General features: G+C 44.4%; 1 protein-coding gene across 1 annotated transcript; it reads left to right on the top strand.

The window, feature by feature from the left end:
- The first annotated feature begins 43 nt into the window (after positions 1-43).
- On the top strand, positions 44-27,787 carry DSG3 (desmoglein 3). The gene is made up of 16 exons (XM_008148326.3): positions 44-201; positions 9,112-9,147; positions 9,660-9,788; positions 10,650-10,805; positions 11,225-11,369; positions 12,005-12,171; positions 13,110-13,238; positions 13,512-13,697; positions 15,281-15,552; positions 16,465-16,604; positions 18,013-18,240; positions 20,890-21,141; positions 22,478-22,617; positions 22,991-23,054; positions 24,389-24,636; positions 25,834-27,787. The coding sequence occupies exons 1-16, from the start codon at positions 154-156 to the stop codon at positions 26,449-26,451; spliced, it is 2,958 nt and encodes a 985-aa protein (XP_008146548.2). The 5' UTR covers positions 44-153; the 3' UTR covers positions 26,452-27,787.
- The last annotated feature ends 73 nt before the right edge of the window (positions 27,788-27,860 follow it).

The raw sequence follows: 27,860 nt of genomic DNA, 5'->3' as shown, positions 1-27,860 counted from the left end.
AAGCGTTTCTGGTGAGACCAATCCTAGGGCTGGGGTGGGGAGGGACCGCATAACAGGCCGTGGCGGCCTCCTGGAGAGGCACAGCCCCTGCGGATGGACGGGCAGACAGACTGAAGCACACTCCCGGGATCTGCTCGCCAGGGACTCCACACGATGGCTGGGCTCCCATTCAGGACCACTGGGACTCTCGCCATTTTACTGGTAAGTCCTACGCCTCCTTCTAATGATCGCAGCTTTCCCCATTTCTTTCTCTCCTCTAAGGGAGTGTCATGTTTGATTGCTGAATCCCCATTACAAAGTCTAAGAGGGCACGGTGGGAACAAACATTTTAAAATGAACTTGCAAATCCCTCTAAAAAGTCTAAAAGAGTGCAGTCGAAGTAACATTTTAATATGCAATTGTAACGATTACTCATTTCTCCCATTTGCTGTGGGTTTTTGTGTGTTTTTTTTTCATGTATTTTACATAGAAAACTAAACCAGGGAGAAATTAATTTGAAAGTCGCCATTTAGCATTTCTTTAGTTAATGGATCAAATAACCCTGATCTCAGATGTATTTTCCACAACCCCGTCACTTTCTTCAAAGTAATGTTTTCATTCGTCTTTCTGATGCACAAGCTACAACACATTAAAGAGAAGCAGGTCTGTTTCCCAAGGTTACATATCTGTTGAGCGTATGGCTCTCAATCATGCCTGGTCTTGCTACCTGACATGTTTTTCCAACAGTCAAGGACCGTTGAATTAAAATCAAAGCAACGTTTGATTCGAGAGCAGCTGAGAGGGTTATTAAGAAAACAGCGTGTCTGCTTAGTCATTCTGTGCCAAACATACCCAGCCTGTGGTGGGAACACATGCACTATTTTATCAGACACTTTCCGGAGGCGGCGATACTCCGCTGGGTGGGACTCTAACTAACTAAGAGGGAAGTGGACTCTGCAGAGCAAAGCGCTGGCCGGGACGGTACAGACCAGCTTGTCCTAGCGGGGCTATTCTAGTGAAGGAAAAAAGGCACAATATTATCAGTTACATGAAGACAGCAAAATAGTGAAATATATCACACGTGGAAATTTTTTAAAATTCCGAATGCTAATTCCCCACTTTATCGATAATAAACTGGGCTAGTCCGGGCATCAGTTGTGCTTGCCTCTTCGTCTATAATGTTGAGATCATTGGACTTTAAGAAGTGACAGGGAGACAGATCTCAAGGAGGAACCTTCTGGACTGTAAATGTGTCCAAAATTAGAACAGCAGCCGTGTGAGCCAGGGGGTCCCCAGCCTTGGCGCTCATGAGGCTGCTCCAGAAAACTGGCCTATATTTTGTGAGAGTCGTTTCTATTTTGACAAAGTGGCTACAGTTGACCCTTGAACAGCATGGTCATGGGTTAGGGGGACATTGACCCCCAGGCAGTCAGAAATCTTCGTATAACTTTTGACTCCCCCCTACCAATAACATAAACAGTCAATTAACACATATTTCATATGACATCTATATATAATTCACCATATTTTTATAATAAAGTAAACTAGAGAAAAGAAAATGTTATTAAGGAAATTATAAGGAAGAGAAAATACATTTACAGTACTTATTGAAAAAAATTCCCATGCTGTTCAAGGGTGAACTGTGTTTTGGTTACCTAACATGTTTATTTGACCTAAGAATATTATAGAGAAACTAGAGGCCTGGTGCACGAAATTCGTGCGGGGGGGTGGAGGTGTCCCTCAGCCCAGTCTGCACCCTCTCACAATCCAGACCCCTCAGGGGATGTCTGACTGTCAGTTTAGGCCCGATCCCTGTGGGACAGTCGGACATCCTTCTTGCAATCTGGGACCGCTGGCTCATAACCGCTCACCTGCCTGCCTGCCTGATCACCCCTAACTGCTCTGCCTGCCTGCCTGATTGCCCCAAACTGCCTTTGCCTCGGCCCCCTCCGCTGCGGCGGCTTCGTCTGGAAAGACATCCAGAATGACGTCCAGAAGGTTGTTCAACTGTCTGGTCTAATTAACATATTACACTTTTATTATTATAGATGTAACAGTTGTATGACTTCCCACTTTTAGATGGTCATTTCTAGACTAAACCACAGGTAGCCTAATAACCCACTTGGGAATGGGTGACCAACTCGGGAAGCTAGGAGGTAAGAGGAGCGTGAGTCACAACAGTGTTGTCATGAGGACACAGAATTGGACCCCACAAGCTTAGAGAGCTCTTTCCTGCTCTGAGGTATATCCTCTGCCATCCCTCTGTTCCTCTAGTGACTGTGAGAGCCTCACCCTGAAGGCTGTTTCATTCGTTTTTTATCTCCAATGTCTACCCATAATATGTCTTACAGTGGGCACTCCGTTGTTTGAAGAATGGATAAATGAATAACTGAATAAGGCCTCTCTAAACTATAACTTCACACACACACGCATGCACACACAGCCTCTAAAATGCACTGTGAAATGTTAAAATGTTTCTCTCCCCTCAAGAATATGTTATACCCCTCCACACACAAGCTATTTAAGCAGCAATATAACTTTATACATGATTATTAAACTGAGTGGTCTAGAACTGCTCTGTCCAAATGGTAGCCTCTAGCCACATGTGGCTACTAATCACCTGTAATGAGACTGGTCTGAATTGAGATGTTAGGTGTAAAATATGCATCATATTTTAAGGATTTAGTAAGAAAAGGGGAATGGAAAACATGTCATTAATAATGTTTATATTGCTTACATATTGACATGGTAGTATTTTGGATATATTAGATAAGACGTCTGTTAAAACTAATGTTACCTTTTTAAGTCCTTTTTAATATAACTATTAGGACGTTTAAAATTATTCATGGGGTTCTCATTACACTTTCACCGGACCATGCTGGTCTATCGATGCTATTGGTGGAAGGCAGTGTCAGTCAGGGGTGAGGTAGGCAAACGAGGCTCCAGGGACCAGGTAAGATTTCAGAGGTGGACCAAGGGAGGGGATCTTCCCTTGTCAAACCAACGTGAGAAAGGCAGATGCCATAGGACATGTGCCTGGGGACAATGGACGCACCGGTTGGGCCGGAATGACAGTTTGCACTGGGGAGTCTGGACAGGAGTCGGAAGCGCGGACGAGGGTCACATTGAAAAGCACGTTCCGTGAAGGCGAATGGAGCCCTTTCAGAAGTGGGGCCCCACCCAGTTTCGAAACGGGGCGGGGATGGGAAAAGCAGGGTTTTCCAGGCATTGTCTAGTGGGGCGCGTCTTTTGTGGTGGAAGGGCGGGTCTGAAAGCGGGAAAACATGTTTGAGGTTCTGCACTAATCCCCATCCTGGGACCACACCAGGGATCTCTCTGCCTAGAGAGGCGAGACAGAGCCGCGAAGTCACAGGCCCTGTCCACGCCTGCTCTGCTGATCACTCAGCCCTCGTGGCCCCCGCTGGCCCACAGGAAGGAGCACTGAAATGGCCAGAGTGAGGGGAGCAGAGCGCAGGGAAGTGCCCAGAAACGCCAAGTGCTTTCTAAGACTCTGCCTCTCCGCTGCAATACTTCAGTAATTAGGATGACTCTTGATAGCGGCTTAATATTCTGCCTTAGTATTTATCAGTTTCCTGCGCTTGTTTGATCCATTTGTACATACAAAATCTGCATTTTGGGGAAAGCCTCGAGGATTGAAAAATGCTTTTCTTCAGAGACTTCACTTTTTGAAAACGTTTGTCTTCAAGGTGCACATTGCTCGGGTTTTATAGTCCACAAATCTAACACTCCTGTTACCACCCGGACAAAGAGTGTTTCAATTTTATGTTTCTATATTTCATAAAAGTTTACTCATCACAAAACTAATAGAGATGTCTGAAACGCAAATATTCCCAGAGCACAATGTTTAAAGTAAGTAGTGGTAGGGCTGGGGAAAAAGCAGAGAGGAGTCATTTAAACATCAAGTTCTGAGAGAATGCGGTCCAAACACAGAGAAATCACCTCCAACCACCTTCTTCTACAGAATATCCAGAGTCAACTATTAGGGGAAAATTGTAGGCTAAATGGTCCCAATCTTTAACAGAAGGAAAACCTTTGAGGTATCTCTTCTCCTCGTGATTGATGAAACAATCTGATTTCCAATGCTAATACATGTATGAAAATTAGTTTCCCCCGGGCCTCTCTTCCGGTTAAGAGCCAAAATCAGCGTAACCTTGCCAGGCAATTCTGGCAACCCCGCCCGGCTTGAGCGGAAGGCGGGAGAGGTGTAACTGCTTCTGTCAGTCTCCACTCCCGCTTACCCAACCCCTGAAACTCCTCTTCCTTTGGAACCGAACACCCAGTTCCCAGCAGGCTGCTCCTCACCTGCCTCTCGCCCTTCCTCTCAGTCAGGAGGCGCCCCGATGGCCTCAGGTGAGGGCTCGCTGTGCGGAGTTCGTCACAAGAGAAGTACAGGGTGTCCCCAAGAATGTATGCACTTTACCAGCTGATAGCTCAATTCTGGAAAACGAAGTGCATTTTAATCAACACTGCCTTCATAATTATTCAGTGTGTGCAGACACTTTGGGGGGACACCCTGGGTCCAGGTACTTGGTTACTGTCGCTAAGAACACTGTGAATAACTGAATCTAGCGAGCCCAGCCTTCCCGCACGGCGACTGCCGCGGCCAGGCTGTGCAGGGCCCGGTTCCGGGAGGGGCATCCGCATCAACTCCAATGTCAACAGTCCCCTGGCGCTGGGCAAGGAACGAGCTACACAACTGGGCAGAGAACTGGTTCTTGTCGCTTTCTGATGCTCAAAAAAGGGGAAGTTCTTCTGTGCCTTGGTGTGGATAGCTAATAAGAGGGCACTTCATGTCCAAGGGGCTCTTTTCTACCTTTTTTTTTTTAAGTTTGGGGACAGAAGTGATTAACACGTACTGAGCACATAAGTCCTAGTGGGCTAGGGCTCATCTGTGCGCTTTACACCTATGAATTCACTGAATCCTCACAAGAAACCTACGAACTAAGTAGAAATGTTGTCCCTATTTTACAGATGAGGACACTGAAAAGTTAAGTAATGTTTCCAAATTATACAGCTGGTCCATCGAGACTGGGATTTAACTCAGGGATTCAGGATCCAGGGTCCAATTTTTTTATTACTGTACTTGACTGCAACTTAGGCAGCATTTAAAATAAGCATCTGAGAATATCCACAGGTATTGGTTTTAATTAGCACCTCTATCATGATACAAGGCTTAACTTTCTAAATTAATTGAGTGTACTCTAAAACTCAGTTACTGAAATTTAATTGTCCAAAATTAAATAAGAATTTCCAAGGAAATAAACATGCCATTTTTGTTCAAGTAAGAAATTTGACTTGATGAATACAGAGTTTATTAGAATTTTTAAGGGGGGTTAAATTTCAATTTTAAAAAGGATAGATAGATAGGAGATGATGAAAGATAAATCATTCATGTCTTCTGAATTGTACATATGTAATTTATTCATCAAACATTACTGATGACCTCTATGGCCTGACACATTAATAATCACTGCATCTGGCCAATTATAGAAATGAAATCACCAATATATATATATATATATATATATATATATATATATATATTTATATAATGACTTTTTTCCTACAAATAATTAAATACAAAACATGTTTAAAAATTGAAGTTATTTCTTGAATTACCTAATTCATTTTCAAATTTCCCAGAGGGGAGTGGGTGAGGCCCTTTCTTATACCCATTCTAGAGATGAGAAGGGTTGCTATGCCCAGGCCAGCTGGGAGCAGTTCCATGAATCCAATGCATAGTCCAACTATCTATCCCTCCCACACGAAAGCTTGAAGTAACTCCAAATAAAATGATAGCCAAACCAAGTAAAGTAGCAGTTGTTATTAAAATACCCTCAAAATGTATTTATTGTATATCTACCATATATATACAAACCTTTATCATCCTATATAATAAATATGCTAATGTGATCCTAATATGCTAAGTGTCCGGCCATCTGGTCAGCCATTCAACCAATCAAAGCATAATATGCTAATGATATGCTGAGGCTGCTCAACCACTCACTATGATGTGTACTGACCACCAGGGGGCAGATGCTCCGATTGGTAGGTTAGCTTGCTGCTGGGGTCAGACATGCCCTGGAGCCCTCCCAAGCTGACCAACCTCCCACATCCCTCCCGGGCCCCGATCATGCACCAGTGGGGTCCCTCTGCCTGGCTTGCACCCTCCGTGATCCAGGCTGAGGGACACCCCCCAAGTGCATGAATTTCATTCACCAGGCCTCTAGTATAACTATGTACATTTTAATTATCAAATGGGGGGTATAGATATCAAATCAGTTTATTTCATATTTTACTAATTTAATAATCTGATTTGATGTTAATAAAATATTTCTAATTCTTAGCTATACCAAAGTATTTCTGCCATGTCAATGTTTCAAAAACCACATATTCAAAATTATCAAAATAACCAGGAACCAAGCGGAAGGAGGAAAAGTGTAGGAACCCTCAAGATAAGAAGTGCTTTCCGCACTGATATGTCCAGTCAGGTCACCAATGGACAACTTAGCTGATTTATGTTGTCAGGAAACTACTGAAATAGTAATTAAATGCTGACAATAATTAGATTAGCGAATTAACTAAAATAATCAAGTAGCCACAGAGATGTATTAACTAAAATAATTAAGTTTTTTAAAACACAATTCTAAATAATGTAATGCTACAATTATATTTCCAAATGTCTAATGAAAATTTTCAAAACTTACAAGTGTTTTGTATTAGCTACCCCTTATTCCTAGAAGAGCAAAAATAATCACAGTTTCACAACACCCCCTATAATAAGGGAACGCTCTTGATTTTAGAGAGGACACGCAAGAGTCAAGGTCTAGACCAGTGATGGGCAACCTTTGAGCTTGGTGTGTCAAACTTCACCAAAAAACTGAGCAGAACTCGGGTAGTGTGTCACTTTGAGGAAAAAACATTATTTCGCAAATGTTTCATCCTCAGGAGCAGCAAATGTTTCAGCCTCGGCATGCGGCCGCCTCAGCAGCCGCGTGTCATCAGAAATGGCTCCGCGTGTCAGTGCTGACACGCGTGTCATAGGTTCGCCATCACTGCTTTAGACTAAGGAACTCCCCACGGCCTCTCCTTCTGTGAACAGACTGACTGAGGAACAACTGTGTGCGATGTTCATTCCCCGGAGTTCAGGGTTCGTCCTTCCGATGCTGCCCCGAGAGCACAGGACTTGCACTCCAGTGTCTGTTGGAAGCACCATTCCCGGTGGGGCTGGTACGAACACGTTCACATGTGCTGGGTGACTCTTCCCAGCTTCCCCGGAGGGGAGCGTGCGTGGCCCCCCTCCCGGGCGGGGCAGTGCAATTCCCACCGCGCTCTGGCCTGCTCTCCCCTTACTGCCCGAGAGCGCTCAGTGAAGGCAGCAGAGCTGAGCCGTCACGTGGAGGCCTGCCATCCCAATCTGCACTGGTTCTTCCCGGGGCTATCTGAACACACAGCTTTGGGAATGAAGATTTCGATGAAATATGTCGAATGGAAAGGTCCTGGCCTCCCATGTCTGATAGAGTTACTCCTTTGGTTCAGACTCGGAGTTACCTCTTTATGATAATCTCCCCAAATAAACAACGTAATAAATCTACATCATTTCAGGAGTAACCCCCAGGCTTTGCCAGGAAAAAAAGTCTAAATTGACTATTAGAAAACTTTCTCTCTACCCCTGGCTTTTATTTATCTATTTCTGCCTTCTTAGGCTGGAATCCACTGTGGTGGTGATGTACTCACTTTGGAATCAGGCTGCCAAGGTTCAAATCCTGGCTCTGAGAGATCTGTTAGCTGGAGCCAAGTGCTCCCCCTCTCGTGTCTCCATCACTTTATCCACAAAGAAGGGATTACAACAACAGACGCTCATTTCAATGGCTGCTCTAAGTATTAAGATAGAAAATACAAAGCTCTATGCATAGTAACTGACACGAAACCATAATAAATACTAGCTACTATTACTTTCACTTTTTCTTCTGATTTATTTTGCACAATCTTTCCCCTACCAGATGTCCTTCAGATCATGTGATCAGTGGATTAGCAAATAGTTGTGAAACATCTCCGGAGGAACAGATATTGTAAGGGTTGCAAGTAATAATAACAATGTAGAAGCACGGATCAGGCAAATTTACAGTTCTCTTGGGTTAGCACCACAATGTACATAAAACGATTAAGAAATAATAAACCAAGGCAAACCGTTCTGGGCTAAATTGCATAGTTCAGAATAAGGGTTGCACACGCTTAGAAAAGGAGGCCTCGGTAAAAACAGCTTCATGGACGTTGTTGGGATTTGCATTGATCTTAAAGGATGAGTAATACTTAAGGGGTGGAAGGGAAAGAAGGATGCATTCCAGGCAGAACACAAGATGGAAAAAGACAGAGATGAAGGTCCCGGATGCTCTAGAGAAAGTAAAGACCCACGCCTGCCTGCCTCCACATGTATCGTCATTTATTTCAGATGAGTAAGGAAATTAAGCTCTGTCTTGAAATGGAGTAGGGCAGAGAGGAGCAGGTCTGTGTGCCACAGCAAGCAGCTCTCGTGTTTAGAATAGTCTAACCCCATCTCCTCTGTCCCGTTCTCTAAACCAGACCAACTCCATCGTTGTGTCCACTCTTGAACAACTAAAAAAAATGCCTCACCCTGCAGCTCACTGATACAGGATTGCCTCACTAATACAGGTACCAGTCAGTTGTATAGGTCATGGCTTTTAATAATCGCCCATGGAACCTGATGAGTTTATCACAATGAAGATTGCCATTGTTTGCCAAAGCAACAATTTCCATATCTCCTGGGAAGTATTTACAGAACAGCCAGATTTGAAATGTCTGATTACTATAACTGGCTATTAAAAAGATATTTTCAAAATCCAATAGATTCTTCTGTATATCTTTAAAATTCTGTAGTCAGAGTAAAGAACTGGAAGAATTTGTTTATATGTAGAACATTTTCTTTTTCTTGAGAAGATTTTATTCTTTGAATCAAAATCTACTTTTTAAAAAAATAAAAACAAACTATACTATGAACAGCAGAATGTAAATATTGGGATTATTATCTTAAGTAGTTAGTACTTATATGAAAAACTCACATTTAATTTTACTTTATTTAAATGTCTACAGGTGGTCCTATTGGTTCATGGAGAAATGAGAATAGAGGTAAAGTATGAAAAGCTTTTTGTAACTAAAATAATAGTTCCATTAAAAAATTAAAATTGTGTTCAGGAAAACAAATATTAAATGTTTTAAATTATTTAACAATTAAAATGTGAAAATTCTAACAACTAATCCAATGATACTTAAATACCAGCAATGTGTGTTATTAATGTATTTTATCTCAGGCATTTGTTTCTTCTTATGTTAAATCAACAGGTTTTAATGAGACAGGGCCTATGTTCCCAGAATAGTTAAGATATTGTGGAATATATGGAGAAAATATAAAATATGATTAAATGCTGTCTTAAAAATCACATTGCAAAAGGCTTTATAACTCTTTTAGTAATTAATGTTTCTTCTTTGACAAAGTCTGAGATAGAGAAGGTAGACATGTAACAACAGTCTTAGATATCCTGAGACATAGGGGGCTCCTCAACCTATGTGTCTAGAATCAATTCCCAAAGCAACAATGTCCCACCGTGTGCATACTAAAACGGAACCCCTTTTTCCACCAGACCAAAGGGCAGCCCGGAGGAAACGGGACAGCAGCACAAGGCAAAAGGAGGCATAAACGGGAATGGGTGAAGTTTGCAAGACCCTGCAGAGAAGAGGAAGACAACTCCAAAAGAAACCCCATTGCCCAAGTAAGTCATTGGAGCAGTGAGAGTTTTCAGAACAAATGGATTAGATGTAAATTAAAATAATATGGCAGTTCCAGTTAGCAAGATGCGGACTGGGCCGCCCACAGAACAAATAACCTGATATCTACAACCAAAAAGAAGTCAATAATAATAATAATAATAATAATAATAATGATAATGATAGAGATAGACAAAGATGAAGGAACCATGGTCTGTAGAGTAATAAAGAATAATTAAAATACACTTGGACCAATTTCAATGGATAAGCCTTATTTAGATCCAGATTCTAGCCAATAGAAAAAAATATGTGGATAAGACAATTATAAAAATGGCTGGGAGCCAACACTGAATTGACCACGTATTCTTAATGGTTGGAACTGGATGATAAAATATATCAGGTTTATTACACTATTCTAACTCTATATATCTCTAAACTTTTCCAAACAAAAAGCTATAAAATTAGAAAAAAAAAAGCAATACATTTTAATACTATATAAACCTTTCCCTTTTTTCTCTCCAGCTCTCCCCATTTAAACTAAAATAAATGTTAACTGTTAAGAAAGGGAGCATTCAGACGTAGCTTCTCTGACTTTCTCTCAATCTTTTAACATCACCATGGTGGCCACAATCTAAGCAAATGTTCTAAAGCCAAAATGATTAATGCATATTGATCCATACCAGTCAACAGAAGCAACCATTTATGTCGTATTTCTAGTATCTATTAAGGTAAAACGTAAACAGCACAGTGTCAGAAAGGGTGAATAAAACGAACAGATGACTTAAGACTAGAGCGGTGGAGAAAAGGGGGGGAAGAAAAAGACTGAGTAATGATCATCTTAACACGTTGGGTATTTTTTGCTGCAGATTAGTTCAGATTTCCATGCAAAACAGAAAATTACCTACCGCATTACTGGAATCGGAATTGATCAGCCACCTTTGGGGATCTTTGTTGTTGACAGAAATACTGGAGATATTAACATAACAGCCATAGTTGATCGTGAGCAAACCCCAAATTTCCACGTAAGTAGTGTTTTCAACAGTGGGCGCCCTTTTCCCCTCATGCATCGTAGCTAGATGATACTCTTTATTGGTTAATTGAGAGGCGGTATCAGTGCATAAATCAACCCACCAACAAATAACATTAGTCCCTCGACAAAGAGCCTCCACTCATGGCCATGCCCCTGAAGGATATGCCAGGAGGGGCAGGCCTGCCAGACTCCAGATGCAGCCTGCCAAGAGCTTCGCCCTGCCAGCAGTCAGTGTCAGTCTGGAGAAAGGGGCAGACGGGTCTGCCCAGAAGGGTACCTTTTCCTACTTTGTCTACTCTTTGGGGAAATACTTTTCTCCTTGGCATGAACGTTCCCTCCATGCCAGCACAGGCTCCTACTGTGCAAATTCAGCTTGTTGAGTGAGAATTAACATTTTCCCTTTTTTTCTAGATCACATGCCATGCACTAAATGCCTTAGGACAAGATGTAGAGAAGCCACTTATATTAACGGTCAAAATTTTAGACATCAATGACAACCCTCCAGTGTTTTCACAAGCGGTATTCATGGGTGAAATTGAAGAAAATAGTCCTTCAAGTAAGTCTTTTTACAGTACATACCACTGCTCATTTTTTTTTAAATTTTCAAATATAAGTATCACGATAGCACATCATTTTTATAAGCTAATGTATTCTTAGTTTCATCAGTTTTCCAGAAAAACTCACAAAGATAACCTAAATCTTCTTGCTGATATTTGTAGTTGAGCTAATAACTCACTGCCATTGTGCTTCCAGGTGTGGCTCTGTTATGAGGCCAATAGCATCTTATTCTATACATACAAGTTACATGAGCACCCAGCAGTCACAAAGCTAACGAGGGGCCTTAGGTAGCCGGAGGCCCCAGCAGGGCTTTTAGAGGTTATACGGCACGAGACACTCTCACAGCACTTGAATAATTTGGGGGAAAGAGAGAATCATAAAGCCATCCATCAAGGGGAGACAGAAAAGCCTCTCCACCCCACAGCCAAGGCTGACGGGGAACTGGGGGGTTTTAGGGAAGGCAGTGCAGTTCTACCTGATGAAGACGGACAGCGAGCGGCAGGTAACGTTTTTTAGCATACATATAGGTGTAAGATCTTAAAAAACAAACATGGATTGGAAATTGTGTTGCGTAAACAATGTGAACAGAACATCAATGGCTCCATATTCTTCAATGAACTTCTCCCTTCCTAGACTCTCTGGTGATGATACTGAATGCCACGGACGCCGATGAGCCCAACCACCTGAACTCTAAAATTGCCTTCAAAATCGTCTCCCAGGAGCCCGCGGGCATCCCCATGTTCCTCATGAGCAGGCACAGCGGCGAGGTCCGCACCCTGACCAATTCCCTGGACCGAGAGGTAAAGCCAGGCGCGTGGAGCCGTTAACGTAAAGGCTTCTCTTTAGGAAAGCCAAGGGCAGTGATTCCGCTTTAGCAGAGAATGGAGAGGCAAAAGCGGTTCCCGGTGCCCCCCGGGCCAATCGGGGGAACCGTCTGCACCCCAATGTGACTCCGGGGGCGGGGGCACCTGGCACCGCACAGCCCATCACCCTCAGGAAACAAGCGTGACAACACGCGTGGGCGCTCGGGTGGAGGAGGGAGGGAGGCTCTGCCTACATGGACAAGGACCGGCCGTGGTTCGTTCCCCACACGATGGAGGGCAAGGACGGTCACAGATGAAGCAAAATGTCTCTGAGAACAGCCTTCTCTGGCGGCACACTTCTCCTGACTCCTTTTCATGTTACCCCGCTTCCAGAACACTAGAGAATCTCCTTCCTCTCTCTCCCCATCATCCTGCCACCACCACCCACCGCCCTACCACCCACCGCCCTACTGCCCACCACCCACCACCCACCACCCACCGCCCACCGCCCCACCACCCACCGCCCCACCACCCACCACCCACCGCCCCACCACCCACCGCCCCATCGCCCACCGCCCCACCGCCCCACCGCCCCATCACAGTCCACATTACTTTTACGCCGGTGGTTTTCTGAACAGAACACCAGGGAAAGTTCTGTCAGTGAGCTTCCCTCGCATGAGCACCCCGCCATCACCACTGCCACGTTTCTCCTCGGTGTCCTTCCTGCCCTAAGCCGCTCCCACAAGAGCAAGTCTGTGCTGGCCTCAAAGACCTCGAGAGCCCCCACGCCCTGCATGACGGACAGGACACAGTGCACGGCTCCACGAAATCATGAGCTGGAATGCCTTCCCTCCTTACTCACGGGAAGCACGTAGTTGTCCTTCATATTCTTGGCACTGGAGCTCATTGATTTCCTTTCCTGACTCCAAATGCAGCAAGTGAGCAGCTACCGTCTGGTTGTGAGCGGCGCAGACCGAGACGGAGACGGCTTATCCAGCCAGTGTGAGAGCAGCATCAGGGTGAAGGATGTCAATGACAACTTCCCCGTGTTCAAGGAGTCTCAGGTACACCCTTCACCCCCTCGAGAATCATTCTCACATACTTTTGTTAGATACATTGCCACCCTAATTCAGCATGTGTCTGCTTGCTGGCTTCTATTTAGGTTCTCCGCACTTTTCTCTAAAAGAAAATAGCCTTTTTAAAATACAGGAATTCAGTAACTGGCAAGGAGGCTATACATAATCTGAGAATTCGTGATGAATGCCATTCAGAATGAACATAATCCCCTTCGATGGAACCTGACATTGAATCTTAAATTCTGCTTCTCTCCTTCTTAGTATTCAGCGAGTATTAAGGAAAACACTTTGAGTTCTGAGTTACTTCGATTTCAAGTAATAGATTTGGACGAAGAGTTCACAGATAATTGGCTGGCGGAGTATTTCTTTACCTCTGGCAACGAAGGGAAGTGGTTTGAAATACAAACTGATGCCAGGACTAACGAAGGCATCCTGAAGGTGGTTAAGGTAAGGTCTCACTTCCCTTTGGTGGCTAACATATTCTCTATTAGCCAAAACTATCATTTCTACAAGTAAACCTTATGCACTTATTAATCATACCACTTCTTTCTAGAAAACATATAAAAGTAGATCAAATTTTTTAAAGACACACACACATAGCCCCATTACCTGAAGACAGCCTTTTTAACATGTTGATTTATTTCCTTACAAAGTAACATACTGTCTGTAGTAAACACACACACACACACACACACACACACACACACACACACACACTTGATTTAAGCACAAGAAAGTAAAACACATTTCTTGATTTAATCTCATTCTCCTTCTACAACTGAAGTTAGGAAGAGATACAAACACATGGAATTGTGGCTTTTGAATCTGTCAATTTATTTTAAGTGGATTAGCTAGTCAGAGAGGAAAAGAGGCAAGTTTTTCTAGAAAATGGGCATTACAACTAAAGCTGCAAGATGAAAAATGGGTGAGCAAAGCATCCATTTAACATGCTTGGCAGTCATCGCAAAGTTAAAACTCAAATCCAGATCTCTTCCTATAATTATTTTCACGAATGCACAAGTGTAACCAAAATGAGCATGTCCTTATCTCATCACGCTCAGAAAATTTACTATGAAGGCTATCCTAGGTTCCTCTGGCCTTGGTCCGGGCCAACTCCACAGCAGGGTCCAATCGTCCTCATGCAAGACCATCCGCAAACGGGTCTATGAAAAGCCACCCACACGCTGCTCCACAGAGGCCTCTTTGCCAACCAAGTTTATACAGACATTTTGCCTTTGCCACCTATGAATTTTTAAAATCAGAAAAGACATCATTGCACATGAATCCAGTGGCAGCTCCATGCGTGACCAGAGCTGCCATTTAGAGGAATGTGTTACGGGCCTTCGTTTGCTCAGTCCTCACAATCTGACGAGGTGAGGGATTTTTGTTTGTTTGTTTGTTTGTTTTTTGTTTTTTTGTCAGTCCTCACCCGAGGACATTTTTCCATTGATTTTTAGGGAGTGTGGAAAAGAGAGGGAGAGACAGAGAAACATCGATGTGAGAGGAACACATCGACACATAGATCGGTTGCCTCCGATCAGGGCCAAGGCCCGAGGAGCCTGCAACCAAGGTACGTGCCCTTGACTGGGATCGAATCCAGGACCCTTTGGTCTGCAGGCAGATGCTCTTTCCACTGAGCCAATCTGGCTAGGGCGGGGTTTGTTTTTCAGAAGTGGGAAGTTGAGGATCGGAGATATGAAATACTGTTCCCTGAGTCACACAGATTGTAAGCACTGACCGGGACTCAGACCAGGCTGCCACAACACGGGTGGGTTCTGTCCTCTGCCCACGTCACCTAAAATGACGTTTGCCAGCACCCTGCTTTGTGAGTGTCACTGCACTGAGGACACATGAATGAAGAATTCCAAAGGTCTCTCTACCTCAACATTACAGTGATCTCTGAAACCATTTTGCTCCATCGGTTTCTATTCATAGAAATAAGAATCTCCATTGGAGTTCTCTTGTCCTCTTCTGGGTTTGCCAAACCGTATTTCCTTGACACTTTTCTTCTAATTTCATTTTTCTTCCAGCCTCTAGATTATGAACAACTACAAAACGCACACTTCAGTATCGCCGTCAAAAACAAAGCTGAATTTCACCGATCTGTAATCTCTCAATATCGAGTCCAGTCAACCCAAGTCAAGGTGAAGGTTATAAATGTGCGAGAAGGAATTGCATTCCGCCCTGCCTCCAAGACTTTTACTGTCCAGAAAGGCCTAAGTAGGAAAAAGTTGATCAATTATTTCCTGGGAACGTATGCAGCCATTGATGAAGACACTGGCAAAGTTGCTTCAAATGTCAGGTACGAATACTTCAATAACATTTTATTATTCCTGGACTTAGTATTAATCTATAAATTATTATACCCAGCCAGTGTGGCTCAATGTTGAGCGTCAACCTATGAACCACGAGGTCACGATTCAATTCCCACTCAGGGCACATGCCCTGGTTTCAGACTCCATCCCCAGTGTTAAAATGAATAAGTAACACCCAAACTGTTATATGGCAATAATACAAAGATATACAAAGGTGGCCAACTCAATGAGCTGCTAACTGGAGGAGAGATAAGTAGTGGAATCATTAGACGACATTGTATTATGAGCAAAGATTAACGTAAGTATAAGTTAAAGTGGAAACTAAAAGAAAAATGCTTCAGCCTGCCTAGAGAGGTCAGGATAATGGTTCGCAGAAACTTTCAATTGAGTCTTAAAGAGGAGAAGTTCACCAGAAGGCTGTGGTGCAATAAGACGGAACAGTGAGGCTACTGGTAGGGTGAGATTTGAGCAGTTATGAGGCTACAGGGATTCGGCTGGGTAAATCGGGCTGCACATCCTCCTGGTCCCAGAGGGGTCCCCCACGAAGACTCAGTCCTACCCTGAATGTCCCCACAAAGGGACATTCTTAATCTACAAAGACAGACACATACGCCTAAAATCTAAGAGCACATGCAAAAATCGTCACTATAGTGTAACGAGTAAGGACACAGGTTATTGCACAGAGCATAAATTAGAAAAACCCAGGTGAACACATCTTAAGGGTTATAAAATACTGTTTGTCCATGCTAATTTGTTAACTTTCTGCTGCTTTTCAGAAAAGCATATTTCAATGTCTTATATTCAAAACAAATACATTAAATATAAATGGGTCATTTCCATTAAGTAGGTAACATTCCATATTTGAAAGAAAACTATTACCTTTTTCTATTATAAAACAGATATGCCCTCGGACGGAATGATGGTGGTTTTCTAATTATTGACTCAAAAACGGCTGAAATCAAATTTGCCAAAAACATGGCTCGGGATTCTACTTTCATAGGTAACAGGACAATCATAGCAGAGGTTCTAGCCATCGATGGTAAGAAAAATATTTCAATCGTATTTAGAGAAATGTTCCTCCAATTGCATTTAGTTATGAATAGATGATTATGATTCTTTAACAAATTCCCGTCAACACTAGATCAATGATCGCAGGGCCTTGAGTCTCAAGTCCGAAGCAGCTGAAGCTAGAAGGCTAGCATTCCAACATCTCAGTGGCCTTTGTAGCACCAGTGAATTCTGTGTTCCATCCTGTGGTTTGCTTGTGGTTGGGACAGGGATTTTCTGACCCACCAGAATTTCTGGTTTTGAGAAGGATGGATAAAGATTGATGCTGAATGCCTGCCTGTAAGGGAAGCTCAGCTCCAATGGGAGGTGCCTTTGTGAGTTACTCATACAATGAGTTCCTTATGAAGACCTCATTGCTTATGTCATTAAGCAATAGATTCTGGAATGTTTTAAAAATATTATTCATTGACTATGTATGTGTGTGTCCACAAGTATAAAATTAGCTTATGCTCAAGGAATTAAGCAAACATAAAGTTAAAACAAAAGAATAAACACCAAATTCACATCATCTGAGAAAATAGCAAAAAGCACAAAGGGAAAAAATACAGAAAGATTCAATCCCACCACTGCTAGATTTCATTTAAGGTTTTTGATTGTCGACATATTTAATTTTTTTTTCAATAATCTTTTATATCTTAGGTAACAAAAATAAATCAATTCTTATTCCAAATACTTTCGCCCAAGCTTTAGAAGTAAAGCTGGGATCACACAGTGCTGGGATCATGAAGTAGGATACACTGAAGAAAACTATAATTTTTATGTTGATTTCATTAGCAGGCAGTGAATTCATCACCTTACAGGTCTTGGCCCCAAAGCATCTACACTAATAAAAGAGAAAGATGCAAATTGACCATACCTTTGTGACGCCCACCAGCCAATCAGGAGTAGGTATGCAAATTAACCCAACAAAGATGGTGGGTTAATTTGCATACACAGGCGCCAAGCGTTCCGCACTGCCCCAGCTGCTCCAGGCCTCTGGGCAGCGTGTGAAGGCAGAAAGGTGGCTCCAGGCCAGAGCAAAGGCGGTGCCGGCAGCCAGGGAAAGGAAGGCCCATTCTTGCATGAATCTTCATACATCGGGCCTCTAGTTTTAAATTAATAGCCAATGCTATGAATCAGATGCCAGCCAAGTTAAATTTTCTTTTTACAAGATGTGGAGATTGTCATTTTTACTTGTAAGAATAACAAATATAATCTCTCATGAGAAGACACACTAACTTGGCTGCATGCAGGAAACACAAGGTTCATTTTTGTTTGTGTGTTTATATTTTTTCATCGTTATTGTTGAAAGTATTGCATATGTCCCCTCTCTCCCATATTGACTCTTCTAGCCTGCTTGTTCTGTATATCTTTTTAACGCTAACGTGCCGTTCTTACAGAAAACACAGGGAAGACATCTACAGGCACCGTCTACGTTGAAGTACCTGGTTTTAATGAAAATTGTCCAACAACGGTCCTGGAAAAGGAAACACTCTGCAGCTCATCACTTTCCGTGATTGTCTCCGCGAGAGCGCAGGACAGTGGTAGAGACACTGGCCCTTATGTGTTTTCACTGGAGGATGAAAGTGTAAAGCTGCCCGTTGTGTGGCGGATCACGACCCTTAACGGTGAGTCGCAGTGCAGGTGCACCATCAAGGGAAGTTCCAGGAGGATGAGAGCGCTCCTGTGGAGCAGGTGTTTTCCAGGAGCAATTGAAAAAAATTCAATGCAACCAAGATGGAGCCCTCGCCTCGGGAATTTCTTCTCTTCAGCAGAGGAAAGAAATGCTATGAGATCATGTTAGCACTATTTAATATTTCCTGCTTTTCATGTGGACTCCAATTTTTATTCTTATATGTTATTTCTACCTCCAGAGCACACCAAAAGAAGGTTAGTCAGGCACCTATTGTACTGCAGAGCTGTTTAGGTTTCTGGACACATAAAGGTTTCTTTCTGGGCAGGCTGCGGGCAGACAGGACGCACTGGAGGGCCAGCCTGCTCTGGCTCCCAGGAAGAGCTCCTTAGAAGAGTTGCAAGTCAGGAATCCCGAGCATGGGTGAATGGAAACCTGCAAACCCATTCGCCAATGGCAATGAGCTAATCCATCCTTCCTTTTCTTCTGGCCTCTTCCACGTTAAGTTTACATTTCCTGTCTTTGCCAGGAGTCTCAGAGAAACAGCCACTAGATTTAATAAGAATCTCCTCCCTTTCCAAATTCTATAAGGACCATCAGGCCACCTCAAGTCCCTTATAAATGAACTCACTTTTCTCTCACTCCTTTCTGAACCAACCTTGCTCCCTGTTATAAATGTGCTCCATGGGGCCCTCGTCCTAGGTGTCCGTCATTGCTAGGTCCCCAGAGGGATCTTGCTCTCCGTGGTCTTCTTTCCTGGGGCCTTTCTGACCCTGGGGTAAGATTTTGGCTCCAAATGAAGCACATAGCATTTAGCTCTAAATGGGTTTACCAGACACATGGCCAATGAAAAGGCTGCAAAAGAAACATGAGACAGACAGGGCCTGGCCCTAGAGACACCTGCCTGGGTGAGGTGGGGCCGGACAACTGTGGTTGGACTGGGTGGACCAGGGGTAATGGCAGAGGGTATGATGGAGTCAAGACCGATTCAACACTAGGCTGTACACCTGAAACTAAAACAAAATGATATTGAGTGTAAAATTAATTAATTAATTAATTAATAAGGCCTGACGGAAGCAGCACAGACCTGCAGCCGCTGAGAGCTGCTGCTGGAGCCCACTTAGAAAGGGAGGACCTAGCAATGGAGAATGGAGAGCAATCAAGGCTCACAAGTCAGCTAGACGATGGCCTTCACCACAGGGAATCCCACGCAGCCAGCACCAGCCTCATGGGATCAGGGCTGACAGGGCAGCTGAGGTAGCCTCAGCCAGAGCAGAAATTCAGTCTTGGTAAGTCAGACACAAAGACATGGGTTGAGGCAGGCGGGATGCAGTCACGGTGTTACAGGAAGGGGATATGGCCCTTGGCAGGTCTGCCTCGGGCGGCCGGTAGTGTGTGGGTTCTTGACCTCCTGCAGGAAAGATTTCACAACACGCGCTCAGATGACTATGAGGGAATACTTGCTCAGGCTGGAGTCATAAAACAAGAAAGGACTTGGCTTAGAAGAAGCAACAGGGGAGCCTGGGCTGGGCCGCCCTAGCTCTCGGGAGTCAGAGAAAAGGGGGTCTGGGGGACAGGTTCAGGGGTGAGCCTGGGACGAGCTGCTGCTGCCCACTGCTCCCCTGGTTGCAAGCCTCGTGGGGTCCTTTAGGGTTTAGGACAGTGATGGGCAACCTTTTGAGCTTGGTGTGTCAAACTTCGCCAGAAAACTGAGCATAACTCGGGTAGTGTGTCACTTTGAGGAAAAAACATTATTTCGCAAATGTTCCATCCTCAGGAGCAGCAAATGTTTCATCCTCGGCATGCGGCCGCGTGTCATCAGAAATGGCTATGCGTGTCAGTGATGACACGCGTGTCATAGGTTCGCCATCACTGGGTTAGGAGATGCATGCCTGTGGGGGAAGAAGAGGGAAAGGGAATGGCGGACCGGGGGAGGTTCCCCATAGGGAGAGCACACGCTGAGTCCTTTTTCTGGGGACTTTCTCTCTTTCTTGCAGGTGGGAATCTGAGGAAAGGCCTCCGGGGAGGGTTTCAGCACAATGTTAATCCGTTTTCTAGGTTCAGGGTCGTGGTCTCCACCGATTGGTCAGCGTCAGGGCAGGGGATAGTCAGTCATCGCAGCGGGTCCTGGTGTCACCCACCTGGCGTGGCTGCTTTTCTGGGCCTGGAGCTGAAATACACGGAGGCCCAGAGTTTATTCCCAGGGAGGTGACCGCCTGCACCGGCTGTAAATTGTCCACCAGTTGGTTCAGTTCGGGCTCCGTTTCCCTGCTCCATGGCCTGGCTTCCGCCTGTCTCAGGAGGGCCACCAGGAATCTAGGAGTTGGCATAGGCAGACATACAGGGGTGGGTGCACCCCGAGAGAGGGACCTGGGATTTCAATGGTGCCTGCGCCCCTCTTCTTTGTGGGGACATTCAGGGTCGGACTGAGTCTTCGTGGGGGACCCCTCTGGGACCAGGAGGATGTGCAGCCCGATTTACCCAGCCGAATCCCTGTCGCCTCATAACTGCTCACATCTCACCCTACCAGTAGCCTCACTGCTCACAACGGGGACGTCCACGGAACTCCGGCTGTTAACAAGCAGTAGTTTTCAGAGAAAAGGCACCTGTCCCACTGTTGACCTGTGTGATTCTTTCTCTACAGCCACCTCCGCGCTGCTGACCGCCCAGCAGCCGCTGGCCCCCGGGAGGTACCCCATCTCCCTCGTGATTGCAGACAGACAAGACAGGCAGTGCGACACTCCAGACGACCTGGCCGTGGAGGTGTGTCAGTGTGACAACAGGGACACCTGTACAGCAGCCCCCCAGCCCGGGCCCCGGTACGGAGACCAGACATCTGGGAGGCTGGGGGCCAACGCCATCGGCCTGATCCTGCTCGGCCTTCTGATGCTGCTGCGTGAGTATCCCCACGCTCCCTCTGCTCTCCCGGGGGGTGAGCACCGCAGAGGCCGCTGCACTGCACGGGCGATGCATGTGTGCGATGCAGAAGACATGTTCCCTAACTTTCATAGGCAGAGCCTGGAGGAATGGCATTCCCAGGAAGAATCTGCAATGTTTAAAGTTAACGTGTCACTTGCCAATAATCTATATTCATACCCAGCCAAGCAGGTCAGATGTGTGAGTCGTAATCTACAGTCATAAATGGTAGACATTAGCATAAGGCATAAGCAAGTAATAAATGCTAGACATTTAGAAAACAGCATGAGAGAATCAAGATGGGGGGAAATAATATTCATGATCAAAACAATGACTTTATCCATGAGGGAGACACTGCCTAAAATGTTTTCGCCATATCCAAGTCTCATGAGGTTCTGAAATAAAAAGAGAACCTTGGACAAGTAAATGTAGGAAGTCATGGGCTTGGTGCTTTACAGCACACAGTAACATACCACAGGCTCCGAGACATCACTGCTTAGTCCAGCCCTTCCTCCAAACAGCTCACCGCCTCAATGCACACCCCCCTTTACAGCTTCTTCACTTCATATAACTAGGGTCATTGAACACATTTAGGGAAACTACACACATGTGATATTTTTAATAGGAGTAAAATGTACTTTATTCAGTAGATGGGTTTCTAAAAAGTTGCATTTAAATTGAAATCTTGTGAATCAAATCATAGTTTTAATTTAAAAGAACTTTTGGTAAGTTCTTATATAAATAAAAGAAATCCTTGAAAAATTCAGTCACTTCCCTAATTCATTATAAAACCACAGACTCTTAGAGTTAAAATCCACTTCAACCCTTTCACTTAGATGTTAATTTACAAGGTATTTTTAAAGCATAAGGAAGTGCAGTTTGCTGGTTTAATTGCTGTTTCCTAAGAGAGCAGAGACCAGACCACTAAAACATCACGCCCACCTAAACTCTTGTCCATCCAGCGTGCATTCACGTGACACCATAAACACAGCCTCAACGTGTACAAATAAACACCTTCACAATAAAAACAAATTACCAACAAGGATGGAGGACCTGAACCCCCGCGCTCATCAGCCATCCAACAGGGCCCGTTTTAAGACAACTACACATATCACAGGAATGGCCGCTCTGTCTCCTTGAGCTTCATGACCCTATGGCATGTTAGTATGTTCCATTTACCAAATGTTATTTCACAGAAACAAACTGTGCTTTCCATAAATATTTAAAATATTTTATTTTCTTTGTAACATTCTGATAATCGTCGTTAAATCGTTTCCAAGAGACTGAAATGTCTACTTTCTCTTCCTTTATGCTAGTGGCCCCTCTTCTGCTGCTGACCTGTGACTGTGGGAAGGGTCCCATTGGGGGAGTGACAACTGGATTTATCCCGGTTCCTGAGGGCTCAGAAGGAACAATTCATCAGTGGGGGATCGAAGGGGCCCAGCCTGAAGACAAGGTGAGGATCCAGTGTGTCAAACATTTATTTCAATTACATAGAGTGAAGTTCTGTTTACATTCAGACAGGAAAGGGGATTGTGGGTATAAAAAGAAGAGGCTCCCAGGCCCTCAAGGACCCTTGGGAGTCAGTGCTGAAATGAATGGAGCCTGTTAAGATCTTAGTTCTTCAGAAGTCAAATCCTAAAAGTGGTTATTCCTGCAAGCATTTGGGTTTCTTGTAATGAAAGTAATAAATGGCCCCCGGGAGGTACCCCATCTCCCTCGTGATTGAAAGTAATAAAGTTGAAAGTAATTGAAAGTAATGTCACCATTTGCAAAGGGCCACAAAATCTGTGCGTGTTTTTAATGTATTTTTTTAACATGGTTTGCAGGAAATGACAAATATTTGTGTGCCACTTATAACCTCCAATGGAGCTGATTTCATGGAAAGTTCTGGTACGTGGACATCAAATTTATTTCTGAAAGTCACAGTGGGTTAAATAAGAAATGTTGAAAAACAAGAAGTGTTCTAAATTCTTTTCTTAATAATTTGCATATTCGTGTACATGCTGGGAGGTGGTACCATTAAAATAGGGTTTTAATAAAATGATTTATTTTAAGGATATTAGTCAATTTCATGACCTAAATCTGGCTTCAGTAAAGTTCATTTGCCCACTGTTAACACTGTTTTTAATATATGAAAATTTGTCACTTTTCTCAAACTTTAATAAACTAAAATATAGTTTTCATACAATCAATTATGATTTTTTGAATAGAAAAGATTTCACACATATAGAGAAATATAACAAACACTGTACTACCACCCAACTTGGACTATTCTTTTTGTAGTTGTTTTTGACTGTTACACACTTTCCCCACTTTCTCCCCCTCTGCCTCCTTCCACCCTGCCCCCACCCCCTAAGCCTTCCCCACACTATGGTCTGTGTCCACGGGTTATGCATACGTGCATATATGTTTATTGGTTGATCTCTTCCTGTGTCCTCTGCACCCTCCTTCCCTCTGAAACCTGTCAGTCTGTTCCATGCATCCATGCCTCTGGTTCTATCGTGTTCATCAGTTTATTTTGTTCTTTAGATTCCATATCTGAGTGAGACCATGTGATACTTGTCTTTCTCTGACTGACTTACTTTGCTTAGCACAGTACTCTCTAGGTTCATACATGCTATCGCAAAGGGTAAGAGATCCTTCTGTTTGGCTGCTGCGTAGTATTCCATTGTGTATAGTACCATAGCTTTTTTATCCACTCATCTTCTGATGGGCACTTGGGCTGTTTCCAGATCTTAGCTAATCTAAATAATGCTGTGTGAACATTTTCCTTAGGCACCAAGACACCAAGTTAGCATCAGCTAGTTTGCATGATCACACATGCATGTCTCCTCTTTGGGTTTCAGACTGAGCCAATATGGCAGCTTCATTACAATTTTTCCTCTGAAAACAGACAAGCATTGCATCAGAAGCTTTCCACGGTGGTGTGCTGAATATTGTTTTTACTTTTCCATTGCTGGCTGCTGCCTCTGAAAATCCATTTCCTTGGTCTGTTTTTCAATTAGCATGTTTTCAGAGCTCGTTCACCTGCCCTTATCCTCTGCTATACCCTCACCTCCTCGTTACTCTCACGGAACAGACTGGGATGTTCTTATCCCACTAGACATAGCACTGTGTTTCTCCCACCGATTTGCTTTCCTTGATGACTGCTCCTGGATATCAAAGACCAGTGTTTTAACGAATCCCAGCATGAGCCGTTACAGAATGTCCTCCTCTGTGTTTAGATGTTTGCGTGAATGCCTGTGCGGGAGGAATGACGGCGGAAGGAGCTTCGGGCATGGAACTGACCACCAACCTCGGAGCAGCCGCGGGATCTGGGGCAGCTGCAGGGTTCGGAGCCACCACTGGACTTGGCTTCTGCTCTGCAGGCCAGTCGGGAACCATGCGAACAAGGCATTCCACTGGGGGAACCCATAAGGAATGTAGTGAAGGCGTAATAAGCATGAATTTCTTGGAGTCCTACTTTTCCCAGGTAATTTGGTGAAAAACTTCGTGGCTCTGTTATCTCATTTACATTAGAGATCTTTTTCTACTTGACTATATTTCAGTTGTGCAGTTGCTTTACAACTTGCTAAAATGTAACAAAAAAAATCAGGGTTCTTTGCCTAAATAATACCAATAAACTAGGATGGCTGTCAAAACTGGGCTACTGGTCAAAAGGGATAATAGGCAAATAGACACGAAGTGAGAGAAGATAGCAAGGGGCACCTCATCCTTCAACTGGAATAGCAACGGATGGCAAGCTCTTTTGCATTTCGGGATCAGCAACATGCTCTTTAGAAAAACGAAGCAGCTTATTTTGTATTTCCTGTACCATAAAGGATGCCAGAACAGAAGTGCATGTATTTTTATGAGGAAAGGTTATAGTATTCTTCACATTTTCAAAGCAGTCCATGCCCAGAAAAGTTGAAGAACCATTGTATCAATGACCCAACAATAAAAGTGGGAAGAAGGGATGTGGTCAAAGATCCAATGAGCACAGAACCATAAGGGACAAGGGTACCAGAACAGAGAGGACTCTGGGAGGAGGCTGCTTGCCTCCTGATTGGTGTGTGATTAGAACAGATCTCACATACAGTTTTGGTTTCAAACTGGTAAGTGCCAGGATCTTGCCCACAGATGGAGGCTGACACTGCGTTGGAGGCTAGCCTGGCAGGGAGGGCTTGTTTGGGAAGGGGATGCTTGGGACAGTCTGAGGTGGTGTGGGCCCTCGTCAAGGGGCAGGCTCCCACGAGGGCTGCAGAGTCTAGGCCAAGGCCGCAGTCTGGGTGGGCGTTGTGTAGACGATGACGGTGGGATGTCTTCTCCCCTCCCGCAAACACAAAGACATGCATGGGCACAAGTACACACAGGGACCTCACACTCGGCCCAGGGAGTAACCTCCAGGCTTCATACACATTTGTTTTTCAGGCCTACATCCATGTAAGTGCCTTCAAAACCAAGAATTAACACATGAGCCTCGGCCAGGCTCAGTTCTGAGGGAAAGTCAACTACACTACTCTCCAAACACCAGATAATTTCTGCTAAGATTGTTGGTACGAAGACTATGTCTATGTCCACGGGTTACCTAAGTCACGCATTCACGATCAGACCTTGAGTGTAGGGTGGTATTGTATTCTCCCGCTGAGTCTCTTTTTAAATTCATGTGCCTACGTTTCTCCACCTTCAGAAAGCATTGGCCTGCGCAGAGGAAGACGATGGCCAGGAAGCGAATGACTGCTTGCTGATCTATGACAACGAAGGCCTGGGGGCCCCCGGCTCCCCCGTGGGCTCCCTGGGTTGCTGCAGCTTCATTGCCGATGACCTGGATGAGAGCTTCTTGGACTCGCTGGGCCCGAAATTTAAACAACTTGCCGAGATCAGCCTGGGGCTGGATGACAAAGGCCAACAGTCTCAGCCGCCCACCCAGAGCAGCGGTTCTGGGACGGGCGCCTGTGGCCACTCTCTAGAGCTCCAGCACTCGGAACCGTGCAGGGGCCAGACCACGGCGGGCGGTCAAGGGGCTTGCGCTTGGTCTGCTTGCGGCTCTGTCCTCCAACCGGCCATTTCCATCCCCGACCCCCTGCAGCAGGGCAGCTATTTGGTGACGGAGACTTACTCGGCTTCTGGCTCCCTCGCGCAACCCCCCATTGCGACCTTTGACCCACTGCTCATGCAGAATGTGGTCATGACAGAAAGAGTGATCTGTCCCATTCCCAGTGGTCACGGCCACCTACATGGTCCCACTGAGCTGCGAGGGTCGTGTAACGTGATCTACACAGAAGACCCTTGTTCCCGTCTGATATGACCAGCATGACCTGGAACAGCACACTGGCCCCATGAAGATATTTGGACCAAACGATCCATAATGGCATAGCAAGTCCCGGTATCCGTCTCAGTTGGCACCTACTTGCTACTCTCATAAAGGGATCATAGTGACAGTTGAAATTTTCTAGTTCATACCCCCAAAGTGAAGACGGTACCACTCTTAATTCTCAAATACTATTCAAGTGGAAGTAAATGTTAATGCTTTTCACACTCAGTAGGAAAACTCCCCAACCGTTTTGGAACTTCTGCTTTTGCAGCGCCAAAGAAAGGCGCCCATCGCTTTAAAATGCAATGCACTTCCAGGAGATTAAGCACTCGGGGTCCAGGGTCCTGGTTCTTGCCTCTGTCGCCTTTTCCTGTGTCATGAAGAATGATGTGCCTGGCTAAGGTGTTGGCTCAAGCATCCTGAGCTGCTCAGGAGGGGAAAAGAGAGCGAGTCAGAGTTGAATTGTTCCCATCTTCTTGGTGCTGGGAGACCCTAAGCGCATCTTTTCCTCAAGCTGAGGGCTATCGGTCTATGAGTAAACTTGCTGCAGCTTTATGCCTCATAGTCTAACCATAAGGCCATTTTATCACAGAACATTTAAGAAAGTTTAGTAAGTTGTAAATAGTATCTGGGGTTTCTTTATTCATCTTGAAATGATCGATGCAAAGGAAATGTTTTACACTGAACTCCTTCCTACACACTTCTTAGTAACAAATCCTGTGTTAATAGTTAAAAATGCTCCTTATTTTTTAAATGCCAGTGGGTAGATGTAACTTACACATGTCACGTCATGATGTTTATTACGTTAACAACGTCTACAGACTTTGTGGAAATACAAACCCTGGCTTTCTCGTGAGCAAAAGGGGCTTCTGACTAGAACAGCACGAGATGACATTTGTGAATATGTATTATAAGCAGCTTTTCGGGTTCAACAGGAGATGAAAAGGGATTACCAGGCACATCGATTTTTTTTCAAGCCTCGCTCTTTTTTTCTTTTTTTTTTATTAAACAGCTGCAGCAATTTCACTCTTGACATGACAATGTTAAGTTAGTCAAGATTTAGGATATATTCTTACATTCATGTTATCATGACAGCAATGCACTTCTTCAAATGATTTCTGCTCATTCAAGTTCTTAGCCTCTGAGCCACAGAGAGCACCCTCCCTGCTTATGGCCATCACTGTCTGGGCTGAGTCCCTACAAGGTCACTGTGCAGCTCCAATATCTAATTGTATATAAAATTCTCCTTCATTTTTTTTTTTTTGCCAGATTCAAAACTGATAATTATTTTCCAGATGGAATGCTAAGTAATAAAGTGTTCATGTTTTCACCCAGAAGAGTGCATGCAGTCTTGAGGATACCCTGGGGGAAGAGACCCCCTAAATGTCCTTACCTCCAGCTCC

The sequence above is a fragment of the Eptesicus fuscus genome, chromosome 12, assembly GCF_027574615.1.
Source record: "Eptesicus fuscus isolate TK198812 chromosome 12, DD_ASM_mEF_20220401, whole genome shotgun sequence".
In the NCBI taxonomy this organism is placed as follows: domain Eukaryota; kingdom Metazoa; phylum Chordata; class Mammalia; order Chiroptera; family Vespertilionidae; genus Eptesicus; species Eptesicus fuscus.
The sequence above is the reverse complement of the archived record's forward strand: the minus strand, read 5'-3'. Positions and strand labels throughout refer to the sequence as shown.

Coding starts and splice junctions, on each gene's coding strand:
- DSG3 (XM_008148326.3), top strand. CDS start 154: ATGGCTGGGCTCCCATTCAGGACCACTGGGACTCTCGCCATTTTACTG. Junction 10,806..11,224: donor AGCAAACCCCAAATTTCCAC/GTAAGTAGTGTT, acceptor CTTTTTTTCTAG/ATCACATGCCATGCACTAAA. Junction 11,370..12,004: donor TGAAGAAAATAGTCCTTCAA/GTAAGTCTTTTT, acceptor CTCCCTTCCTAG/ACTCTCTGGTGATGATACTG.